Genomic DNA, 22019 nt, shown 5'->3' with positions numbered 1-22019 from the left:
CCAATATCTACAAAACTTTGGCAGGTGAAATTTTTAGGGAACAAGTAGAATAAGTGTCTCAGACTCTTCTCCGTCTTTGACATTGCCCCAAGAACCAAAGATGTTCTACATCGCTAATTAATTTGGTTTGAAGATTGATAGTTCCAGTCACAGGAAGTGATTTTAAACTTTGGAGTCCAGTGTGTACACAAATACACATTAATCCTTTTAAAGTGCCATCCTTATAAATAACATCCATCCTTATAAAAAACAGTAAGAGCATTTAAATGAACATAGAAAAAATTGGCATAATCTGATGACTGTAAATCTGAAAATTGAGTCCCTATTGAAAGGATGGGTCTGGATTATTTGCTTATTAATAGCAGAGATTTTTTTACTCTTAAGTTGTTCTGAAATATGAGTTTTCTTTTAAATTCAGTATCTTGAAGTAAATCTTAGCCTTCAATTTCATCATAAGCTATTAAGTTTTAGCTCTGCTTAAAAATAAAATTTCTGGGTAAATAAACTTTATTACAAGAAAAAAAAACTTTTCATAAGTACTATTTACCATAGGTTTATAGTCTCTCACTCTAACCGGAATTTGTTAACCAATACATACATATATACAAACATATTAGAAATAAGATTCTAACAAAAAGAATAAATTAGAAATTTTGTAAAACATAATATGTATCTTCTGTCTCTTAATACCAAAATTTGCTAATTTATTTTTTTTCCCAAAATTTGCTAATTTGGAAGGTACTATATAAACCTAGGGGAAAATTTATTTTATGAATAATTGAAGTAAACCTATATTTCAAATAGTCTTTTATATAATCTTGAAGTTTTGAGTCAGTGTTTTCATTCTGATTAAGTCATTATGGTTGCCCATGTAAAATAGTTGCTGTAGGCTTTCTTTTTTTCTTTTTTTTTTAAGATTTTATTTATTTATTCATGAGAGACAGAGAGAGAGAGGCAGAGACATAGGCAGAAAGAGAAGTAGGCTCCCTGCAGGGAGCCCGATGTGGGACTCAATCCTGGGACTCCAGGATCATGCTCTGGGGCCAAAAGCAGGCGCTAAACCGCTGAGCCACCCAGGTGTCCCTGCTGTAGGCTTTCAGTTGCTCTGCCATTTCCTCTTGTTGCCTGTGTTCACATTATTAATATTATTGTCAATCTTTTTAATTCAGTGTCCACTATGTGTGGGTAAGTATTGTCAAAATCAGTTACTGCAACTCATAAATCCACATATTCAGGCAGATAAAAGTGAGTAATAAAAGAAAGTCTCACATTTTCTTCCTGAAACCCAGTGGATGATCTTTTATACACTTCGGACTGCATCTTATTTGGAAACCACTGAAATTATGTCAGTTTATCTATACTTCAATTCCATACCTGCCCTTTCTTTCATTTCTTTATCACACTGAAATTCATTTCCAAGGCTCCTTCCTCCTTCTGAAGCTCCACAACTTACAAAATAGGACAATGGGAGGGTGAGAGAAATCAAGATATTTCTTCCCCTGTTTTTTCCTTCCTTTGGTGTTCCTGCAATGACTAATTTCTCTCTGTGCCTGTAGGTCCTATTGGAAAGCTTCTATCTTCCTGGTTCTGTCTTCTAGCAGGAAAATCCTTCCACTTCCAGCCCTAGTCGTCATTCATCAGTCTTCTTCTGGATTCTGCTAACACCACTTCTTCTGCTTGTCCTCTGGCAGGGGTTGTAGTGACTTTTCACTGCTGCTAATCTCTGGATTGCTTTTCAGCCTATATTAACAATCCTTCATGTTAAAGTATTTCTTTATAAGATTTAGAGTCATTTCTGTTTTTCTGACCAGTCCTTGGGTGATAATACACTGTATATTAATTAAAGACTATTCTACATCTAGCAGGTCTGTTTATCTAACATGGTAAGTCCATGGAGAGAACATGACCAGCTGAGTTGAAGATGAAAACATTTAAGTATTTTCAAACGCGTGTTTGAAACAAAATAATCCCGGTTCAGATGACCAAACTGCTTAATTGGATAACCAGAAGGTTTAGGCAGTGATCTCCATTGAGATGAAATCTCATTCTGATGCCATGCCAGGAAAGGAATCCAAAATCTCTCCACTATCAAACTATAGTTCCTAAAAATGGAATAATGCCAGAATTCCACTCCATTTCTCCAAACGTGAGAGATCTTAAACTGAATAAAGACAGGCCATTTCTGTAACATGAGCCACCAGTATTGATCATCTTATCTATGTGAATTAAAGAAAGCAAACCAGGAGTGAGGAAAACTTGAAAAATAATTGAGAAACATGTCACCATAATACTAAAGGAAAAATGATTATGATTTGTGGGTAAACCAAATACCTGTACCTCATTTGTCTTAAAAGGTATAGTAGAACTTCTTATCAATGAGACTCTAAATGTAAAAATATTTCAGTCAGAGAACCATCAGACTCTATAGATGTCATAAGCAGAACTCTGCTATTACGCATGTTTAATTTCTTCCTAGAAACTTGGTTGTGTCAATAAGCTATTTATGGTCATGTGACAAATATCTCTTATGACCTTCATTAAAATCAGGATAAGGTAAATGGCATATTGAATGCTTGTGGGACAACTTTGCTCTGATATCCTGGTAATGTTCTTCAGTACATTCATCCTGACATTTTATTCGAGGGCCTTCTATGTGAAAGGCAGTGTCCTATGTGCTGGAAATACAAAAAAGATGGAAACAAAATCCTGACTGTTAAGATCCCAGTACAGTGAGGAAGATTCACAGTCTAGTAAATATGCATTGAATTATTCAGTTGGCAGCCAAATGATTCAAATATTCTCTAATTATAAGATTTATCTGCCATAGCAGATGTATTTTGTTCTCTAAAAAGAAACAGTGTTCTACGAGTGTAAAATTACCTTGTAATCTGTGTCTTGCTTTTGGATGGGCAGAAGAATCTCTGAAAATGCCAATATTTCCATTGTTTTGAAGATACGACATTGTGTCTTGTAGCTGTTCGACAAAGCTTAATACACATTTGTTTCAGTATTGATTTTATTCTAGAGCTTGTAGAGAAGGACTGGAGATATTTTCTAATTATCCCCGGCTTTTACCAACATAAAAATTATTCCATGTTGTAGGCAAAGATTTCAAAAGAAGCACTGTTCTACTCTATCGGAAGCTTGATTTTCTTTGAGAATATTCTAGCCAATTGGAAGTCTGGCCCAATGTTTTCTATTCCCTGTATAAAATATATTAACCAATGCCTCTGCATTTTAATAAGTTACTCTCAAGATGCACTTGTATTTCTGCCCCTACTAAGTGAATATGAGTCATATGTGTATGTTTCCAGCCCGTGTATGTCTGTGATGCTCTTATAATGATTGCACAATATAACTAAACATTATATAAATGAAAAATATTTATCAAAAAACTTGTTCTGTGAAAACTAATTCGAATGCCCTGGAAAGATTTCATAAATAGAATTACCACAAGTTTTTCTTTGGAATAAGCTGTACTGAAGACAAGATTGCTTTTTGAGGGGAGGGTATGGGATTACAAAAATCTAAAAGGATTCCTTGCTCTTTACAGAGTTTTAAAGTTCCTAATTTAAAGCTCTTAAAGAAAACATTAGTCTGACCACCAGATTTATAGTTGGAAGAAAGATCTTAGTTGGTTTCTAAATTAAAAGATTGGTGAGTAAAGATATCTGTGACTTTTTAATTGAAGCAAGATATTTAAGATATATTTAACAAAGTTTTAAACAACCAAGTAACCACAGGGCTAAATTGTGTGGGATACATGGCCTCTTGCTGTAGCTCTCAAAGCAAACATATATTCTCCTTACCTCCCACGCAATTTTATGCTCTTTGAGTTTTCATCTTGGAATCCAATATTTTGCATGCAACGCCTATTTTAACAAACGTTTGCTGAATGAATGGGCTACTGGTTTCAACCTCTAGTTTTAGAGAGAGCTAAGGAAATTGGCTTTTGGCAAAATAATTAGCATTGTTTTGTGTAAGTTTGCAGTCATTGATTTACATATTATTAATTGCCCTCAATTCTCTTTTTCTCCTCTGTCAATCTCTTTAGATTGAATTTCCCCATCTTTAGCCTAAATTAAAGGTTAAACTAGAAACGAAGTCTTTGAAGATGAACATTGCCAAGCGTGGTAATATTAGTACTTATCTGAGATTTTTTTTTAATACCAAAAAAAAATCAAGTATAATTTTACCTATTCCAACACCTGCCATCACCCCTCATGGAATCAGCAAAGGAACTCTCTAAGAGGTCTAGGTTTTTGCAAGTTTCCTCCATACTGACTCACTTGAAAGAAACGAAAGCCTTTGCAAAAGCAAGTCCGTGAATACCGCATACTAATCAAAATGCACTTCTTGGCACTTTTCCTGCGGTCACCCAAGGGAAAATATGTCTGCCACTCCACAGCAAGCATAAAATTTCATCCTGACTTTCAGGCAAAACACCAATGTAATTGACATGTACTACTAATCAGATGAGTATAACACATGATAATATCTTTTCCTCTGTGACTAAGAGTGATATGCTCCGGTGGTTATCGCAGCGTGCGTGAAGCAACTCTCTTTATATGCACATAGGTGTTCAAATAATGCATTCCGAACACCAGCACGAGGCACTCTATCCATATGTGGTTAAATAATTGAGGCAATTGCCGTGTGAGTTGCTGGCCACCACATCTGTATATTTCTTAGGCTGCAAGCAGCACCAGATGTTTTACCAGATGATGGTTTATGATGCCACGAGGTATTTCTGACAATCCCAGTGGGGATGCGGGCCCTGTGTTAACTTAGTCCTGCAGCCTGACAGGGAGAGCCAAGAGGAGCCAGCTTGGTGACCAAAGAGACTTTTGCCCGAAGAGCACCACCCACCCTTCCTACTTCAATATATAGCAAGAAGAATTGCACCTTCTCTCCACGACCATAGAAATTGCCAGCCCTAATAAAATCCTCTAGTATCATACCATTCTGCAATTTTTAAGTATGTGAATCACCCATTACGTTAGCCATTGCTGACTATCTTAAAAATTATGCTTAAATGTGTTGCTTATTTTACTTAGGTACTAACCTCCTGACTTTATAATGAATACATGATTCATTACAGAGGGCCAGCGTAATTGTCACTGAGAATACATTTCTATAATTTTATTATATTCCTAAATCTACATATTTAAAGTAAATATGTGGCCTATCTCTAGATATCACTCCAAGTAACTTCTTTTTGGTAAAATAGTTCCTTTTAATCATTCATTTCATAAGTATTTATTGGGTACTCTTATACCAGATACTATACCAGATACCTAGACCTTTTAGAAAGTTCATTTGCTGATTCCATGAGGGGTGATGGTAGGTGTTGGAAAAGGAAAAATTACACTGTAATAATAAATAAAACATAAAACCTTTTTCCTAGTCATATAATTAATATTAAAGCAAGAGAGATAACATTCTCCTGGAAGAGCTTTTATTCTATTGAGAAAATTCATTAAAATGACCTATTATAACATTAACACCTATGTATTATAGAAGAGTACCAAGACAATGAGATGTGGCAAAGGAGGGTGACAAGGTCTCCTCTCTGCTTAGGAGGACAGCCTGGCTCTTGAAGGCAGTGGCTTCAGGAGCCAGAATGATGTTTGCAGCAGGTGCTGTTGAGTCACTCTCAGTGCTGAAGGAAAGGCAGAGCTGCTGCATTTGTGGAGATGACCTCTGCTCTGGAGCTTCTCCTTCAAGGAGTCTAAGCCCCCTTAGGGACCAGAGTCCCTGGAGGCTAGAGACATGTGTGGGTCTTAGGAAGGTGACCTTGAGCAGCTCCTAACAGGGATGACTCTAGTTAGTGAGCATGACCCTGATAACCTCCTGGGTTTATAGCTAGAATCATCCCCCACCTATCCCCTTTCTAGAATCCAAATGAAGTTGCCTAAACTCACTCATTGACATTGAGTAGACCTACCAGCTCTTCCCTTATCCAACTCCAGTACGTTCCCTGGCTCTAGTTCCTGTGTCCTCAGCATGAACTTTGTCTTCAAATCCCAGAATAGGGAAGCTGCTGGCTGGCCAAAGACCTCAAGCTTGCCTGGCATGTGATACCCAGGGAAACGAGGGATGATGAGAGGCCAGTAATGAGCTGGGCTCAGAATGCTTTCCATGTCTGGGGTGCAAGTTGTGTACCAGGCCTGCTTGATGGCTGGGCCTTCAGTGGCAGGCTCTCACAGGCTCTACTGTGGTTCTATTGGAGTTAAACCCTGAGACCACTTAAATGTTCCTTGAGATTATAGAATTGTAGGGTCTGATTGAAAGTAACCCCAGGGCTAGAAAGTCACCACAGTTGTACCCTAGAGAAAGAAATGCTTCCCTAAATAGGAAAGAAGTTTCAAAGGGTTCATGAAAGAGTTCTAGAGAATGAGTTAATAATTAGTGAAATTAATCAGATGCTTTTAGGGTTAAAGTAAAAAAAAAAATCTCAGCAGCTTCTCTCCGATTATAGCATGCAGAGCATGCAGAGGACCTCGCTCCTAGGCTAAAGGAGGTCATGATATTCAGTTCTTTCAAACTTGACAGCCCTCAACCTGAAGAGTAGTATGGACAATAGATGACTCCTAACATGCTCTACCCCTCAAAACAGGCTCTTTCCTTTTTGAAGCATTAATTCATGTATTTATTAGCTTATTACTGGAAACAAAGGGATAAGGAATGAGATTCAGAGTATATGGGGCTGCTTCTCTATGTAGCAGAGCCTGGAGCCATGGGCTCTCTGAGATCCAGGACCAGGAGGTTGAGGCATCTATTTTTCCATCTGTAAGCAAAATAACAAGTTGGAGAGAAAGGGGCATGCCCTGGGTGTGCATTTTACTGATCCAGCTCGTTCAGGCCTTAGTCAAGTTACCTGCCCAAGGTCATAGGAGAACTCTCCTGGGTCAGCAAGGAGTTACTGTAGCCTCTTCCTTGGTCTCCATTCTGCTCCATTAGGAGGAAAGTTCTAATATGTTCTGGAACTTCAAGGCTTTATAATAGAAAAGAAACAAAAGAATATCCATATTTGTGGAGAAATAACAAAGTCAAAGTTTTTAAAAAGTCATCATCTCTAATCTTACATCTACAGGTGAACCCTGTTAATATTTTAACATCCTCCCTGCCTTCCTTCTCTGTATATTTTTCATGGTTTAAGCCTAATAAGTAGACAATATCACGGTCTGCTTTTTCTGCTTATCATTATCCCATAAGTATTTCCCCCCATTACTATTTTATTGTACATCTATTTGGTTGCTAATGAAGGCAAACTGTTCCGGCATTTCATAGAAATTTGTACTTTATGTTTTGCTAATTGTTAGATAAGCTGTCTATTAAAGGTTAACAAGATGGACTTTGAGACAAAACTGGTTGGAATTGCCTCTTGGCTCTTGGCTCCTCTACTTACTACCTGTACAGCCTCAGTCTTCTCATCTGCAAAATGGGGATGATGATAATAATATAACTGCTACCTCATAGAGTTGTTGTAATAAATGGATTAATATCTGCTTAGAACAGACACATATATGCATAGTAAGCATTCTGATAGTATTACAACTAGTAATTTTTTAAAAGATTTTATTTATTTACTCATGAGAGACACAGAGAGAGAGAGGCAGAGGCATAGGCAGAGGGAGAACCAGACTCCATGCAGGGAGCCTGATGTGGGACTCGATCCCGGGACTCTAGGCAGATGCTGAACTGCTGAGCCACCCAGGCGTCCCAACGACTTGTGATTTTTAGATCTGTATATGTTAGTTTTTACTGTATAACCAACTACCCCAATACTAAGCTGCTAAAACAATAAAAATTATTTCCCGTGTTTTTGTGGGTTAGCTAGGCATTCTCTGGGTCCTAGCTGATTGGATTGGGACTGGATGATATGGGGCTTCTACTGCAATAGCTAGGATGCTGGGGATTTCCTTTCCACATGCTCTCCCATCCTTCAGTAGGCTAGCATAGGCTTGTTCATATGGTGGCAGAAGGTTTCCTAACACCAAAAAAAGAAATTTCCAAAAGCAGACACTACTTATGTGTCTCTAATATTCCATTGGCCAGAGCAACTTACAAGGCCAAGCTCAGTTGCAAGAGGTGGAGAAAAGGGCTTCACTTCTTAATGGGAAAAGCTATAAAGTCATATTGCAAAAGGGATGCAGAGAGAGGAGGGATTTGTGGTCATTTTCTGCAATCTAAAAGCCAATGAAAAAGTAAAGTTAATGGATATAAACTAACTCACCAATTTCAGGCATTACTAGGACAAACCTGTGAATATATATGTATTTCATATGATTTATATATATCTATATATATAAATTTCATAGGATTTATATAAAAACTATAGATCGTCATCAGTTCATTCAGAAAAAAAGACTGATTTTAAGAATCATCTTATTCATGAGTGAACACAGCTAATTCTAAAGTTAATAGGACCCTTGTGTGTTCATCCAAGAGCAGAATTTGGTCCACTGTGTATGCCATTCACTGCCTTTATTTACATTATAAATTACCACATTTTATTATGTCTACTCCCATACCATCTCCATTATAGTCTATTATTTTAATATATGTTAAAATGGAATTAGCAATTAAATTACTAAACCATTATTCATACAACCTAAAGTGTTTGACCTCAATCTCCAGAAGCAGGGGGATTTGTAATTGCCTAAACCTCTATCTATGTGTGTATGGACTCCTTTAATTGTGCATGATATTTTCTTGGTGTTGATGTGGTCAGAAATTCTGCTTTAATTCTACTCATTTCTCATGAGGGAGACTAAGTTCTATCTGGGACATCATTTGAGTTCTCGTTTACATGAACAGATTTGAAGATGTGTGCCCCATAGGGTCCCTCCTCTCCTTTAAATTCAAGTATCTCCAATGTGTTTTCTTGATTAGTTATATTATATAACTATTTGTAATTTCCACCACATATTCATCAAAAGTTGATATGTTCCTCATTTTCTTCAAGTAAATAAATGTTTCTTTTTTTAAAAAAAGATTTTATTTATTTATTCACGAGAGACACAGCGGGAGAGACAGAGACATAGGCAGAGGGAGAAGCAGGCTCCTCACAGGGAGCCCAATGCAGGACTCGATCCCCAGACCTGGGATCACACCCTGAACCGAAGGCAGACACTCAACCGCTGAGCCACCCAGGTGTCCCAATAAATATGTTTCTATTGGAAGCTCCTGTGAGGCAAGACCACACTTTTTATGTCATTGCATTTCTTGTCATGTCAAGTTAATAAGTGCCTAGCATAGTGCCTGGTGCTCTTAGTTCTTTAGGGTTGCTGTGGTGACTTAAAACAATATAAATGTATTGTTTCATAGTTCTAGAGATAAGAAGTCCAAAATCAAGGTATTGGCAGAGTTGAAGTCCCTTAGAACTGTTGGGAAACCCTTCCTTACCTTTTCCCAGCTTCTTGTCGTTTGCTAACAATCTTTGGCATTTCTTGGTTTGCAGCTGCATAACTCCGATCTTTGTCTTCTTTATCACATGATGTTCTCCATGTGTGTTGTTGTATTGCACACAGATACAATTTCTTCTTAACTAAGTATACCTGCAAGGTCCAATTTCCTAATAAAGTCACATTCTGAGGTCCTGGGGGTTGGGACTTCAACATCTGTTTTGAGGGCACACATCCAGCTCATAACCATAGACAAACAACAAATATCTGTGGACTTCAACAAGTATTGAGCTTTGCTAGATAGTGTTCTTTATTCATTTCTACTGAGTCTACAAAAGAACTATTGGCCCAGGAGATGAATGAGGAAAAAGTATATTATTAAAAAAGTAAAAAAATGATTAATGACATTCAAATCATTAAAAAAGCCGGTAGGAAAATGTTCAAACTCACTATTGGAAAGATATGTAAATTACTATTATAACTGTAAGGGTCAGAGATTTTCCTCTAGAATATGGAGGATAATAGCACATTCCTAAATTTCCTTCACTTTTCAGCTTCACTTCCTTAGGGAGGATTGTTCTGATCTCTTCTCATGGGTCATATCTTTCCTTCAGTGATTTATGGGCCACCGTGTAACTTTCTTTGATAAAAATTTGCTATAGTTGTGATTTTTACATTTATTTAAGTAAATATTTGATTATTGCTCTCACCAGTGGACCTTAACCTCCAAGACAACTGTGCTTATTTTCATTTTTTTTAAATATCTGCAACACATAGCATAGTGCTTAATAACAGGTACTTAGTAATGATTTGTCGATTGATTGAATGTCCATATAGATAAATGAATTGGTGAAATGGGCTAAAGTTGGTCTTTCACTTGCTCTAGTAAATATTTATTATTATATTTGTTATATATTTACATAGGTTATTATATTATGAATATATAAATTATGCATTGTTAAAATATTTATTTAATATTAAATAAAACATAAGCAAGATTGTAAGGGCAATCTTTATTTACTCAGGTGAACAAACTGCTTTGAAGCACTTTACTAGCACATAGGTGCATACAAATATTTAATATACTAATTACAAATAGTAATTATGTACTTATTGTATGAGCCCCTTCTCTTGGAAAAACTTTAAGTAGTCCTAAAATTACTATATATTCTTGAAAATTATGATGCTAATTTCTAAAAGATTAATTAATTAATTAATTAATTTGAGGGAGAGAGAGTGTGAGCAGGAGGAGCGGCAGAAAGAGAGGGAGAGAGACAGAGAATCCTTAAGCAGATTCCTTGCTGAGCACGGGGCCCAATGCTAGGCTTGATCTCAGAACCCCAAGATCATGACCTGAGCTGAAATCAAGAGTAGGAGGACACTTATCTTACTGAGCCATCCAGGAGCCTGTGATGCAAAATTTTATATATGTGTTTTGTATTAGTTTTTAATTTATGTTGGCTTGTCTTTTCTCTATTCAGTCCAATTTGGTGCTTCCTGTATTGTTTGAAATTAAAATAGGATGTGTTTTACACACACAAACACATAAACACACATACACATACCGGGGCCAAAGTGACACTAATTATTCCTCTTCAATTCCAAGTAAATCATTTTCTCCTTAGGATTTATAAAATCACCTCCCTAATCCATGCTGCTAAAAATGAATTAACTTGCTCCGATATTTTGAAGAATGTCTAATTATTTAATTATCTCCATTATGTGACTAAAGCTTTAGTGAATTCCCTTCCTAGCATCATCATGTTCTTCCTTAGGGCTAAGCTTCATTTGAATGTACAGCAAGTTCATGCACACACGCAGACACACATACACGCACACACATCATAATGCTATAACGTTACAAAGCAATTTTAATTAAAACTATTGAGAATACGTTGTTGTATTTTCAAATCATCTTCCTCTGAGAATGATATGAAATGGTGATGTGTATACTCCAGTGGGAGACCCAGCAAATGTTAGCTTTCAGTCATTTTCCTAAGACCATGCAAGAGTTCATCTCCAGTCCCTGGTCGGGCTCTTGTGGGAATAGAAATACCATGCTCTTGGCTTGACATCAGTGCCATTTCCAAATGTTACCATGGTGATCACCTATGCAGCATCACTAACCCTTCTCACAACAGCTCAATTTGAGATTCAAGTTTCACGTTTCCATGATTATGGGAGGGTAATTATTTCATTACTCAAGGGAAGAAGATTTAAGAGGTAAATAGCTCTTCATTAAATCTTAAATGAGTCTAGTCTTTTTAGGCCACAGAAATGCCAAATATTAAAGTGATGAAATTTAGAAGAGTAAAACGTGACTGGGAATTGAAAAAAAAATTCAATTTTTGCATAGTATAACCATAAATATTTTTTCTCCAGTGAAAACATCTCACATAAAGTACAAGTATATTGTGTCAATAATTCATGATTTAAAATAATTTTCATGTAAACTAAATGCAGGGAAATGTCTGTGTGTATACTTGAATAGAAATACCTATAAAAAGAGAGGGATTTTATGAACTGGTTTGAGAGGAGGTAGTGTCATATTATATAAGGTATACTTTTTTCTGTTTATGTAGATATGAATTTTATTGTCCAAGGAAGGATTCTTATTGTGCAGATTATCCTGTTATAAAGTATTATTGTGGCTTTTATTTGCTATTGATATTTGAAGATAATGCAGCTGAAAAGAAATACTAATATGAAATATTTTCAGAGTATGCTTGATTTTATGAAATATCACAGGTCAGCTATGAATTGAGGAGATTCAGAGAGTACCTTAAAGATAAAAAATAAGTGGCTGTTTATGCTGCATAGCCCAACTACAGCACACAGGGATTACAGTGATGCAGCTGAACTGTCCAAACCTCAACTCTTGTGGAAGAGACCCTGAAATACTATAACATTTTTAGGTCAAAAATATTTGGCTGACTTATACTGTATGTTACCTAGTTTATGTTTACTACAAGACAGAAATTTCTAAACACACTCTGTTCTAAGATTTTTTTTCTTTCTTCTTGTTCTTTTTTTTTTCTATGTTTCCTCTGACAAAAAGTCCATTAAAGATTTTAAAAGAGAATTAAAGATAAATGGATGGTTCGCTCCTACCCATGATAGAGAGGATGTGCAGTTCAGTATTAGTGGTTTAATTTTGACCTGTCTGAGATCCTGTAATCGTAAGATGCACAGCCTTAGAGAGGGCAAGGAGGAATTCATGCATAATCATTTTCCCAGAAGAAAGAAAATCTGGTTTAAGCCCATTTTCCCCTTTCTCAGTCAGTCTTTACTATTTCCTGACACTGCATTAATTTACCTGTCATGCCGACAGCTTTCTTCCTTTCTTTCTTTTGCTTCTCTTTTCTTCTTTTTAGTGGAAAGAGAATTAGTCAGAACTGATTGTTAGAAGGCTCACTGATTGAGTAATTAATTAATTAAAAATTATTCATTCATAAACCTCAGGAGAGGTGGAATGGGAAGGTTAAGAGGTTCAGAGTGGCTGCAGTTTTCAATGCCTCTTTGCTTATTATTCATACGCAATCGAGAAACTCATCGAAGGTATGCTAGCTTGCACATCTCTCAGAAAACAGAGCCTGGAAGGCACAAACAATAATGGTCCATGACCAACAAAAGCATGTCAGTCATGGAAACATTCAATGGATATTAGGTTTTTAAAAGCTATACCCAATGTTTTAATACAAGCAGAGCCCTAAAGGTGTGTGGATCCCCTGAGGGGATCGCAGGCTAGTACAGAATAGGGCAACTTCAACAGAGCGAAGGTTGATGAACCAACCGTTCTGATGTTCCTCGTCCCTTCTCCACCCAGACTTTCTTGGGCAGTCTTCTCACTCAACTTATGTCTAAGTTACAAACTAAATGCCCCTCCTCCAACCCCTGCTCCCCCCAAACCCCACGGTCCTGTTGAAGGGACATTCAAAAGTCTAATCATTTAGATATCTTCAATCCAAATGCTGTCTGTGTGTGTGTTCATATGTGTGTGAGAGAGTTTGGGGGTGGAAACTTGGCTTTTATTTAAAAAAAAAGTCCTATGAAGTTGTTGATTTTCAAACAAAAGCTGTTCTTCCTTTCAAAGAGATTTCCTCTGCTTCACTGATACAGCCAGGTGCAACTACAGCCTGTTTCTAAAATAATACGTTTTTCTGTACTAAATTAGTATATACTTCAAATGTCTTACAAATTTGTCAATGAGTTCTCAATAAAGCTGCAAAAAATGTGTTGCCATTTATCTGAATTGCAATAAATCTTTGAGGGCACATTGCACAATGTTGTGAATTAGAAACATAAACGGGGAAGGGGCTCCTGAATATATAAGCCAAGAAGGCATCAGTCTCAGGGTTTCTTTTCAAGGTGCATAAACTAAGTTGTCCTACAGTGTTCATAACCTTAGTGGCTTAACACGGCAAAATTTATTTCTCACAAAGGCAAAGCCCTCAGTGAGTTTGGGGGTGACAGTCTGGGACAACCATCCTCGTCGTGGCATCTCAGCAGGCTTGTGGCTTTTCCAGGAGCGCTGTGGCAGACAGGGGAAGGGGCAGAGTGGGAAACTGAGCACGGGCTTATGTTGGCTCAGCCAGAGAGTCCGTACGTCCCTGCCACTCACACATATCATACACAACACTAGCCTCAATCCCACCTCCCAGCCATGGGGTGGGCCTAGGAAGGAAATAAGAACTGATATTGGGAAGTCCTAGATGAATATCTGGAAAAGAAGAGGAGAATGTATAAGCAAGTGGAGAAATCCTGAGCCCCAGAAAGGCATTTCTTTATTCTCAAAAATGATCACTGGAGTTTTTACTGTGATACACTTCTGTCTGATAGAGCCTGTGACGAGATGAAAGAAAGAGCTCCTTGAGAGAAAACAGCCAGTACACACTCAGTGCTTCACAGCTTGGGGAGAAAAGGGAAGAAAGCTGTGACAGTAGTTGAAGGATACCAAAACTTTACACTTGAAAAAAATTTTTTTAAACCTGCTATATTATTTAGCAGCCTACCAAAGAGAATAGTGTGAGAGGAGGAACAGCATTATTCATTTAGTTAGTGTGGATTAATGGCTACTATCATGTCTCCTGAGCAGAAGGATTTACTAAAACAACCTCTTAGTTTCATTTTGTGCTAACAACTCTACCAACTACCTTAATTAATTGCCCAAAAACTGTTAATAACCATGTCATCATAGACCATCATGTAAATGAGCTTTAAAAAGTAAAATCTGAAGAGCAATCTTGCCATTCATTTATCTGAACTAATTATAATGTAGGAATAATTCTCACAGCAGGTGAAAACTGAGAAAAAGCATGCTTTTGCAGGAAAGCAAAACATTTTAGATTTGACATCAAAATTTTGGAAGAAACAAAGAGCTTTCTTTTTCACAAGGCAGACTATTTTAAGTTTGTTATTTTTGTTACATTCATATTTTTAATGAAGTATTTGTAAAAAAAATCAAGAAGACATGGTGCTTGTTTCAATAGCACATATACTAAAATTGGAATAATAAAGAGAAGATTATTTGGCCCCTGTACAAGGATAACATGCAAATTTGTGAAGCATTCCGTATTAAAAAATATGGAAGATTGTGTTCAGTTTTCCTTTTAATGTTGATGACACAGAGTGTCATATCCTCATTTTATTTTCATGAAGAAATTATTTGCAGAACCAACAAGGAAGAGAAGGTGCTACACTTGAGAATCAATGGGTATTCATAACTTGACTGGTTCTTTTGTTTTGGTGACAGTATAATTTATAGCTATAAAATGTAGACTATATCCTGCCGGTGTGTTATTCCAGTGGCGAAGTGGTAAATAATCATGTACTTGACAAAATGGAGCTAGAGGCCATGAGGAGATACACCAGCCCAGTGAACCCGGCTGTCTTCCCCCATCTGACTGTGCTGCTCTTGGCCATTGGCATGTTCTTCACCTCCTGGCTCTTCGTTTATGAGGTTACTCCTCCAAGTGCACTCGGGATAATCTATAAAGAGCTCCTCATCCCTTTGGTGGCCTCGCTCTTCCTGGGCTTTGTAGTCCTCTTCTTGCTGCTCTGGGTTAGCATCTTCATATGAGCTCTCAAGGGTTCCATCCAGGCAGCTTCAATGAATCCCTGCTTTAGTAAATTAATTTGTTTTACTATTGTTGGAAATGTCCTACCTGCTTGCTGCTCACAATAAAGGCAGGTATGTGACCTTAAAAAAATGTAGAATATATTATTTCTTAGGAAGGCACCCTGGTGCAGTGAAAAGCATTGGATAGACATCACATCCTGATACATGCTTTTTAGCAGTGTGAGTTTGGGTTTAGTCCTTTTTACCTCATGGAGCCACAGGATACAGAATTGGGGTGAAGACAAGCTATTATGGTATGTAATATATTGACATATGGTTAAGTATTTATTGTAGCTGCATTTTTGCTTGTTTTTCACCTTTATAAGTTTGGTTGTTCACATTTTCTTGAATTTCATTACCTCTCCTTTTGAGGAAGAATCCTGTTACTTATAAACTAATTTATCCTGTGATGCTAAAAGGGGTTCAAAAAGATTCCAAAGGGGAAAATAATTGGAAACTTTTAAGAACAGTCTCAGGTAGAAGGAACTTTAAAACTCTTTCTAGAAGCAGATGGTAGTTTTAAAGTCTGCATCTAGTGAAAGAAATTGTTTAAACTTTTAGTTTTTCACGTGTGAGAAAAGTTACAGCATCAGCATAGGTGGGGAAAAAAAGCTATAAGCCCTGATAATTTAGTTATCTATGAAAGTATACATAAAAGAAACTCATTAAGGTTCCTTAAAAGAGAAAGAATCTCATGAACTTCATTACATTGCCCATTCCAACCTGGAATAGATAGAGAAGCAGAAGAGCACAAGAAATCTATTTTTAATAAAATATCAATGGAGATTTTACTATTATATGCTTCTGTAGGATTTTGCCTTCATTTTGATTTCAATAAATGAAAAGTTTGGAGGTGGCATGTAGACTTGCTGATAACTTCATCTGGCTCATCTTCATGTTCCATAAAATGTTAATATCTTTTGTTAAGAAAAATCATCCAAAACTTGTAAATAAATCAGAGGATGACTGACTTTTCAATGTCATTGTTTAACAGACACATCTGAGAATTAATTTAATTTTAAAGGAGGATACACCTGTATTGACTTAACTATTTGCTACTTAATCATTTTTTACTATTTTCCATTTCTGTGTTAACTTGCGTGTTTTAGCTAGGAGAAAAGATGATGCCACATGTTATAGTTTTATTTCTCTATGGAGTATTACACAGTTTTGTATCTTAATACAAACCCATTATCTTAGTAGCAAATCCATTTCAGCGTTCCTTTGACTGACAGTTATTTTTAAAAATCATTCTGACCCTTGTTAAAGAAGAGTAAGGAAGATTTTATTCAGGGGACTAGTGCAATGGCATTTTTCAGTAGGAGAGATAGAGATCGGGCTCAATTCTAAATACAAGGAAAGATTTACAGCCAAAGAGCGAGGTGGGAGCATCGGTGGATAGAAAATTACTGATGAGGTATCAAAACTAGGGCGTCAGTCTCCTAAAGACAGGCTAGAAATATCAGATAACAGGGGGGTTAGGGAGATAAGGAATTTGATCAGATTTTGTAGGTGATGATATATTGAGTGTGGCAATTCCTTCTAAACTGACTTGGCAAAATTCTTGCTACAATGGTGATGCAGGCCCCACAAGGAAGTACACTAAAGCCCAAGGTCAAGACTTCCAGGTCTTAGAGGAGTTTGATGAGAATTGGATCAAAAAGAGCATGTCTTTGTCATTACGTGTTTCTGTATGTAAACATCTCCTCTGAACTAGGCTCTCTATCTTACTGGCTCCTTCATTAATTAATTAATTAATTAAATCTGTAATATGTGTTCATTTTTATATTTATATGAGTCATGTTTTGAATTTTTTTGAAAATTGTACTTTAATCCTTCAATCATGAGCTCATTTTTATGTAAAGGTTTTTGAAATACAACTTTCAAAGTTGGGGAGGAGATAATGTCCCTTCACAGTAGTCTGATCTAACTCTATGCTATTAATCAGTTTTTTAACTAATTAGCCAATTATTACACACATATAGTAAGAATATCAGCATCTTCAATAAGAGTATGTTCAATTGGGCAGTAACATATTGAATGTTTCTCTCAAGAGCATTGCATTGTCATTAGGCATAATTTGGGAAAATGAGATAGGAATAGAGATGAGATAAACATAAGGAGACCAAATATTATTTTATATATCCACTGCTTTATATGCTACTCTTTTTCTTCCTTTCATGTATTAGTTTGGGTCCAAACAAAAAAATGGATAGTTGGAGGAGAATTAGTTATAAAGAGACCTCTTACAAAAGAGTGAGAATGATATCAGGAAACCACACCTGCTAATGTAGCTTGTAACCATAGGTGTTACTTACAGAGAAGGCACCCGGGAGGTGCTGTGACCTCGGACTGAGGGAGTTGATCCTCGGGGAGAGAACTGTAGAAATGAATATCATGACTTTACTCTCCTTTCCCCACCCCTGTGGGTGCTTCCAGTTGGCTAAATCTAACTAGAATCCAGAAGATAAAGTTGTAAATTGATATAATCCATATTCTTTAGCCTCCTGGGGCACAGAGTAGGGTGGAGATGGGTAAAAAAAAAAAAATGGATCTACAGGATAATATGAAAGAGCTGGTAAATATTCAACAGGGATGCTAGTTGCTAACATATAGGACAGGAGAGACCAAGACTGGAAGACTTTTCTGGCAGGGATCAGAGGTTTATGCAATCCACAGTTTCATGCCAAGGGAACATGTAGTATTGAGTGAGAGCACTATCTGTCCAGATAGAGAATTAGATCTGGAGAGTAGTAGCCAGTAAAGTCCAGGGACATGCAGATCGGTTCTGCAAACACAGGTAGTTGAACGGAATTAACATTCTTGAAACAACTAACTTAGTGACAGTGAGACAATCCCTTTAACTTGCTTAGTTTTACATTTTTCATGTGGAATGATGGAATGAATGCTGGATCTTCATATAATTTTTAAATGGGAGAATAAAAATAGGAACAAACTTTTTTATCAGTTTTTATATTGTCTTACTTCTAAGTATTGTTTTTCAGAAGAACAGCTAAAACAGCATCTTTTGTGTCCTCATATTATTATTTATCAATGAATTCTCCCCGAAGGAGGCAATCAACACCAGATTGTTAGGGTCACTTTAATCAGAGCTGTAATGGTTTACTCTACTCTATGAAGTTGATATTTACTCTATATATAATGAGGAAGCAAGAAGTGATAAAATGGTCAACTGCAAGAATTAAGTATTTATATCCAAATGGAGGGGAAAATCTTTATTTTAATTAGATACTCCTCTAGAGTATAAAGGAAAAAGGTAAGTTAGTGTCTCTATTACAAGAGAGCAACTCAAGGTTAAGTAATTTGAATGTGTACTAGTTGACCCAAAGACAGAATGAGGGAATTGGTATTTAACCTAAGGTTGTGTGCATTTCCAGCCTTGGGGACTGGAAGGCCCTCTCTGAATTTCACTGTGGAGATCGGTATGTACAGCTTGATTGTCCCTGTCAAGTGTGTGCTTGGCTTGCTCTCCAGCTTGCATGTCTCTGCTGATTACTGGCAGCTTGAAATTGTCCTGAAAGAGAACGAGTGCTCTTGATTAATCCCCGTGCACAGTATCAACATATTATTGATTCATTATCAGCACATCGTGTTTCATTTCTCCACAACAGGGATGGTCTGAAGGCAAACGTGACTTCAAAACAGATGCAACCCAATGAACACCCAAGTTGGGTACCTAGCTTCTTTTTCTGGGCAAAGTCCTTCCATTACATAAAATGCTGAAAATATGCCTCTTCTCTGGAGAAGAACTGTAGAATTTAACAGCTCCAGTTTAACAACTATAAAGCAATCTGGTTTATTTTATTATTTATGTGTTTGGTTATAAAAACGGTAGATAAACAAGTTCTCTAAGCTGGAGTGCATTAGATAGTACACACTGTATTCACAGCTTTCATTTATATCCCTGTTAAATACAAAGCTATAAAGAGACAAGTTAGCATTGATTTATTCATTAATCATTTATTTATTCAGTAGTTCACTTACTAAGACCTACTGTATTACTATATTGATGCTAGGCACCAGGAGTACAAAGGCATGGTTAGATTCAGAGTTTAAGAGAGAAAAAGAGTAGATACGTGAAAAAAAAATATATATAAAGTATTATTTATATATTACATTTAATGTATTTTATATTACATTTAATATCCATTTGGAAAGATATATAAATATATCTTATATATTTATATATATATAATATATAAATACATAATAACAGTATATTATTATAATCACATGTATATTATATATAATTGTATGTATATTATATATTATGCATATTATAGACATATATTTTTATATTATATATGTAATATACATGAATTATACATAATATATTAAATATAATAAATTACATATATATTATATGTAATATATAAATTATACATAACATATAAATATAATTTTATACAAAACATTAAACATATATGTATATATTTAGTAATAGAAATATATACAAGGTAATGACGAGTTAATGAATTCTTATAGCAGGATTTCAGAGAAAATTGTGACCGTGCCAGGGTTTGGGAAATAAAAAGTTCTCCTGGAAGACGAGGATAAGAAGTGAACTTGGAACAGAGGAAACAGTCTGTGAAAGAGAACTACAGATTTTCTTTAGGGTGCGCTTGGTAGTTGAGTGTTTCTGAAGCATGCATTTCAAGGTGGAAGTGATGAGATAGTAAGCCACAGAGGTAGATAAGGGACTGATTTTTGAGGGGCTGTCTTTTATACAAGGCAGACTGGCCTTTAGTAGGTGACAGGGTTGTGAACACTGGCATTTGATCTGCATGTTCGAAGATCACTCTGATACACTTGAGGGTTACATAGTTGGAATTCCGGATCTTGGTCACAGGCTATTAAAACAGGACAGTTGAGGAAGTGCCAATGGTGATGAGGCCAGAGAGTCCATATGTATTTTAGAGATATAATCAGAGGGATTTAGCTCAAATTGGATGTTGGGAATAAAGAGCTGTCGAAGATGCCTCACGGGATTCTGTCTCATGTCTGTTCCTCACCCACTGAGGTAGGGAAAAGCAATAGAAAAGTAGAATTGTGTTGGTAGGAAGCAGGATGGTGTGGCAGGTAGTGGCAGAGTAGTAATAATTGGTGGCATTTTCACCTGGTTGACTTTAAGGGCTGAGTGTCCAGTAGGCAATGGGATCTTTAAGTCTGACACTCGTGCATAGGAAGGCAGCTAGGTAATGGAAGAACCACCAGGCAGAAATAAAAATAGTGCATATTACTATCAGCTAAGTCATAATGGCTGTGTCTCCAAGACCATGCCCAAAATAGTGCAGGCAAAGATAGAAGATTATCCTTTGCAATTCCACAGGTTAATTATGTCCTTAGATGTTGCTTCTTTTTATTAAGTTGTATTGATCATAACTTCATTAAAAAATAATCATACATATATTATGTATATCTAGATATACATATAAATATTCACTGAAAATGAGGCTCTTGCTACGTACTTACTATTCCTACTTAAAACAAAACATTTTTTAAAAAGAATTTTTGGCTTTCATTGAAGGGGCAAAATTGGTACAGAGAATTTTTTGTGTCCCCTTCAACCAACTTCCCCCAATGATGTCATCTTGAAGAATAATAGAATTATTGAAATAAGGAAATTTATATTACTACATTAAATTATCAACCAAACTATAGACAATATTCACATTTCACCAATTTTTATATGCATTCATTTGTCTGATGCTGTTATTGTTGTTTTGGTGTATAGTCCTATGAAATTTAACACATGCACAGATTCATGTAACCACTACCATAGAATACAGAAGTGTTTCATCACCACCAAAAGTCTCTTCTATCAGTTTAGAGTCACTCCTTTCCCCACTCCATTCCCTAATAAGCAGTAATTTTTTTTCTCTGTCTCTGTAGTTTTGTCTTTTTGAGAATGGCATAAAAATGGAATCAGTATGTAATCTTTTGAAAATGACTTCCTTTACTCAGCCTAATACCTTTGGGTTTCATTCAAGTTGTTATGGGTATTAGTGGCCAATCTTTTAAATTAAAACTTACACTCACTTGCAAAGCCTGTCTCTGGCCTGCAATTACTTCGGGGTTTAGGACACTCTTATTAGCCATGATTAATAAATGGTAATGTTTCACTTATCTAACATGGAGATTTGACCATAATATATTCATATGCAAAGATCCGGGGTGGGGGGGTCACCCCATGGAGGTAGCCTTAGTGACACTAGCTGAAGGCCTCACCTGGATCACTCAGAAGCCAAAATAGGAAGTGGGTCACCCAGAATGTAGATACCTCCAAGGCGATGACAGATCAGGTCCTGAGTTTCCCATGGCTACAGGAAGCAAGGGAAACCTCTGGCTAAAGCCCACCCAAATGGTGAGATCTGAGTTGCTGAACCTGCCAAGGAAGCATAAATCTGTAATAGAGACTGAGACTGGAGCATCTCTGGTGCCGCCACAGATTCTGGTCTTCCCTGGGAAAC

The 22019-nt window shown here is 36.5% G+C and overlaps 1 protein-coding gene and 1 non-coding gene across 7 annotated transcripts in view; both read left to right on the top strand.

Moving 5' to 3' along the window:
- The first annotated feature begins 14883 nt into the window (after positions 1-14883).
- LOC119865495 lies at positions 14884-14989 on the top strand. The gene has a single exon (XR_005377322.1). It is a non-coding gene; the product is annotated as a U6 spliceosomal RNA (small nuclear RNA).
- Positions 14990-15249: 260 nt separating this feature from the next.
- LOC119865415 (transmembrane protein 258-like) overlaps positions 15250-22019 on the top strand; it is a 34075-nt gene continuing 27305 nt past the window's right edge. For 5 of the 6 annotated variants that reach the window (XM_038571157.1, XM_038571155.1, XM_038571154.1 and 2 more), the window contains exons 1-2: positions 15250-15782; positions 18927-18971. In XM_038571157.1, coding sequence (XP_038427085.1) covers positions 15250-15489 — 240 coding nt within the window. In that variant the 3' untranslated portion in view covers positions 15490-15782; positions 18927-18971. Of the gene's footprint in view, positions 15783-18310; positions 18806-18926; positions 18972-22019 lie in introns of those variants that run through there. The other variant, XR_005377165.1, reaches the window with a different exon arrangement.

Source organism: Canis lupus, chromosome 23, assembly GCF_011100685.1.
Source record: "Canis lupus familiaris isolate Mischka breed German Shepherd chromosome 23, alternate assembly UU_Cfam_GSD_1.0, whole genome shotgun sequence".
In the NCBI taxonomy this organism is placed as follows: Eukaryota; Metazoa; Chordata; class Mammalia; order Carnivora; family Canidae; genus Canis; species Canis lupus.
This window is presented reverse-complemented; position numbering and strand designations above follow the sequence as displayed.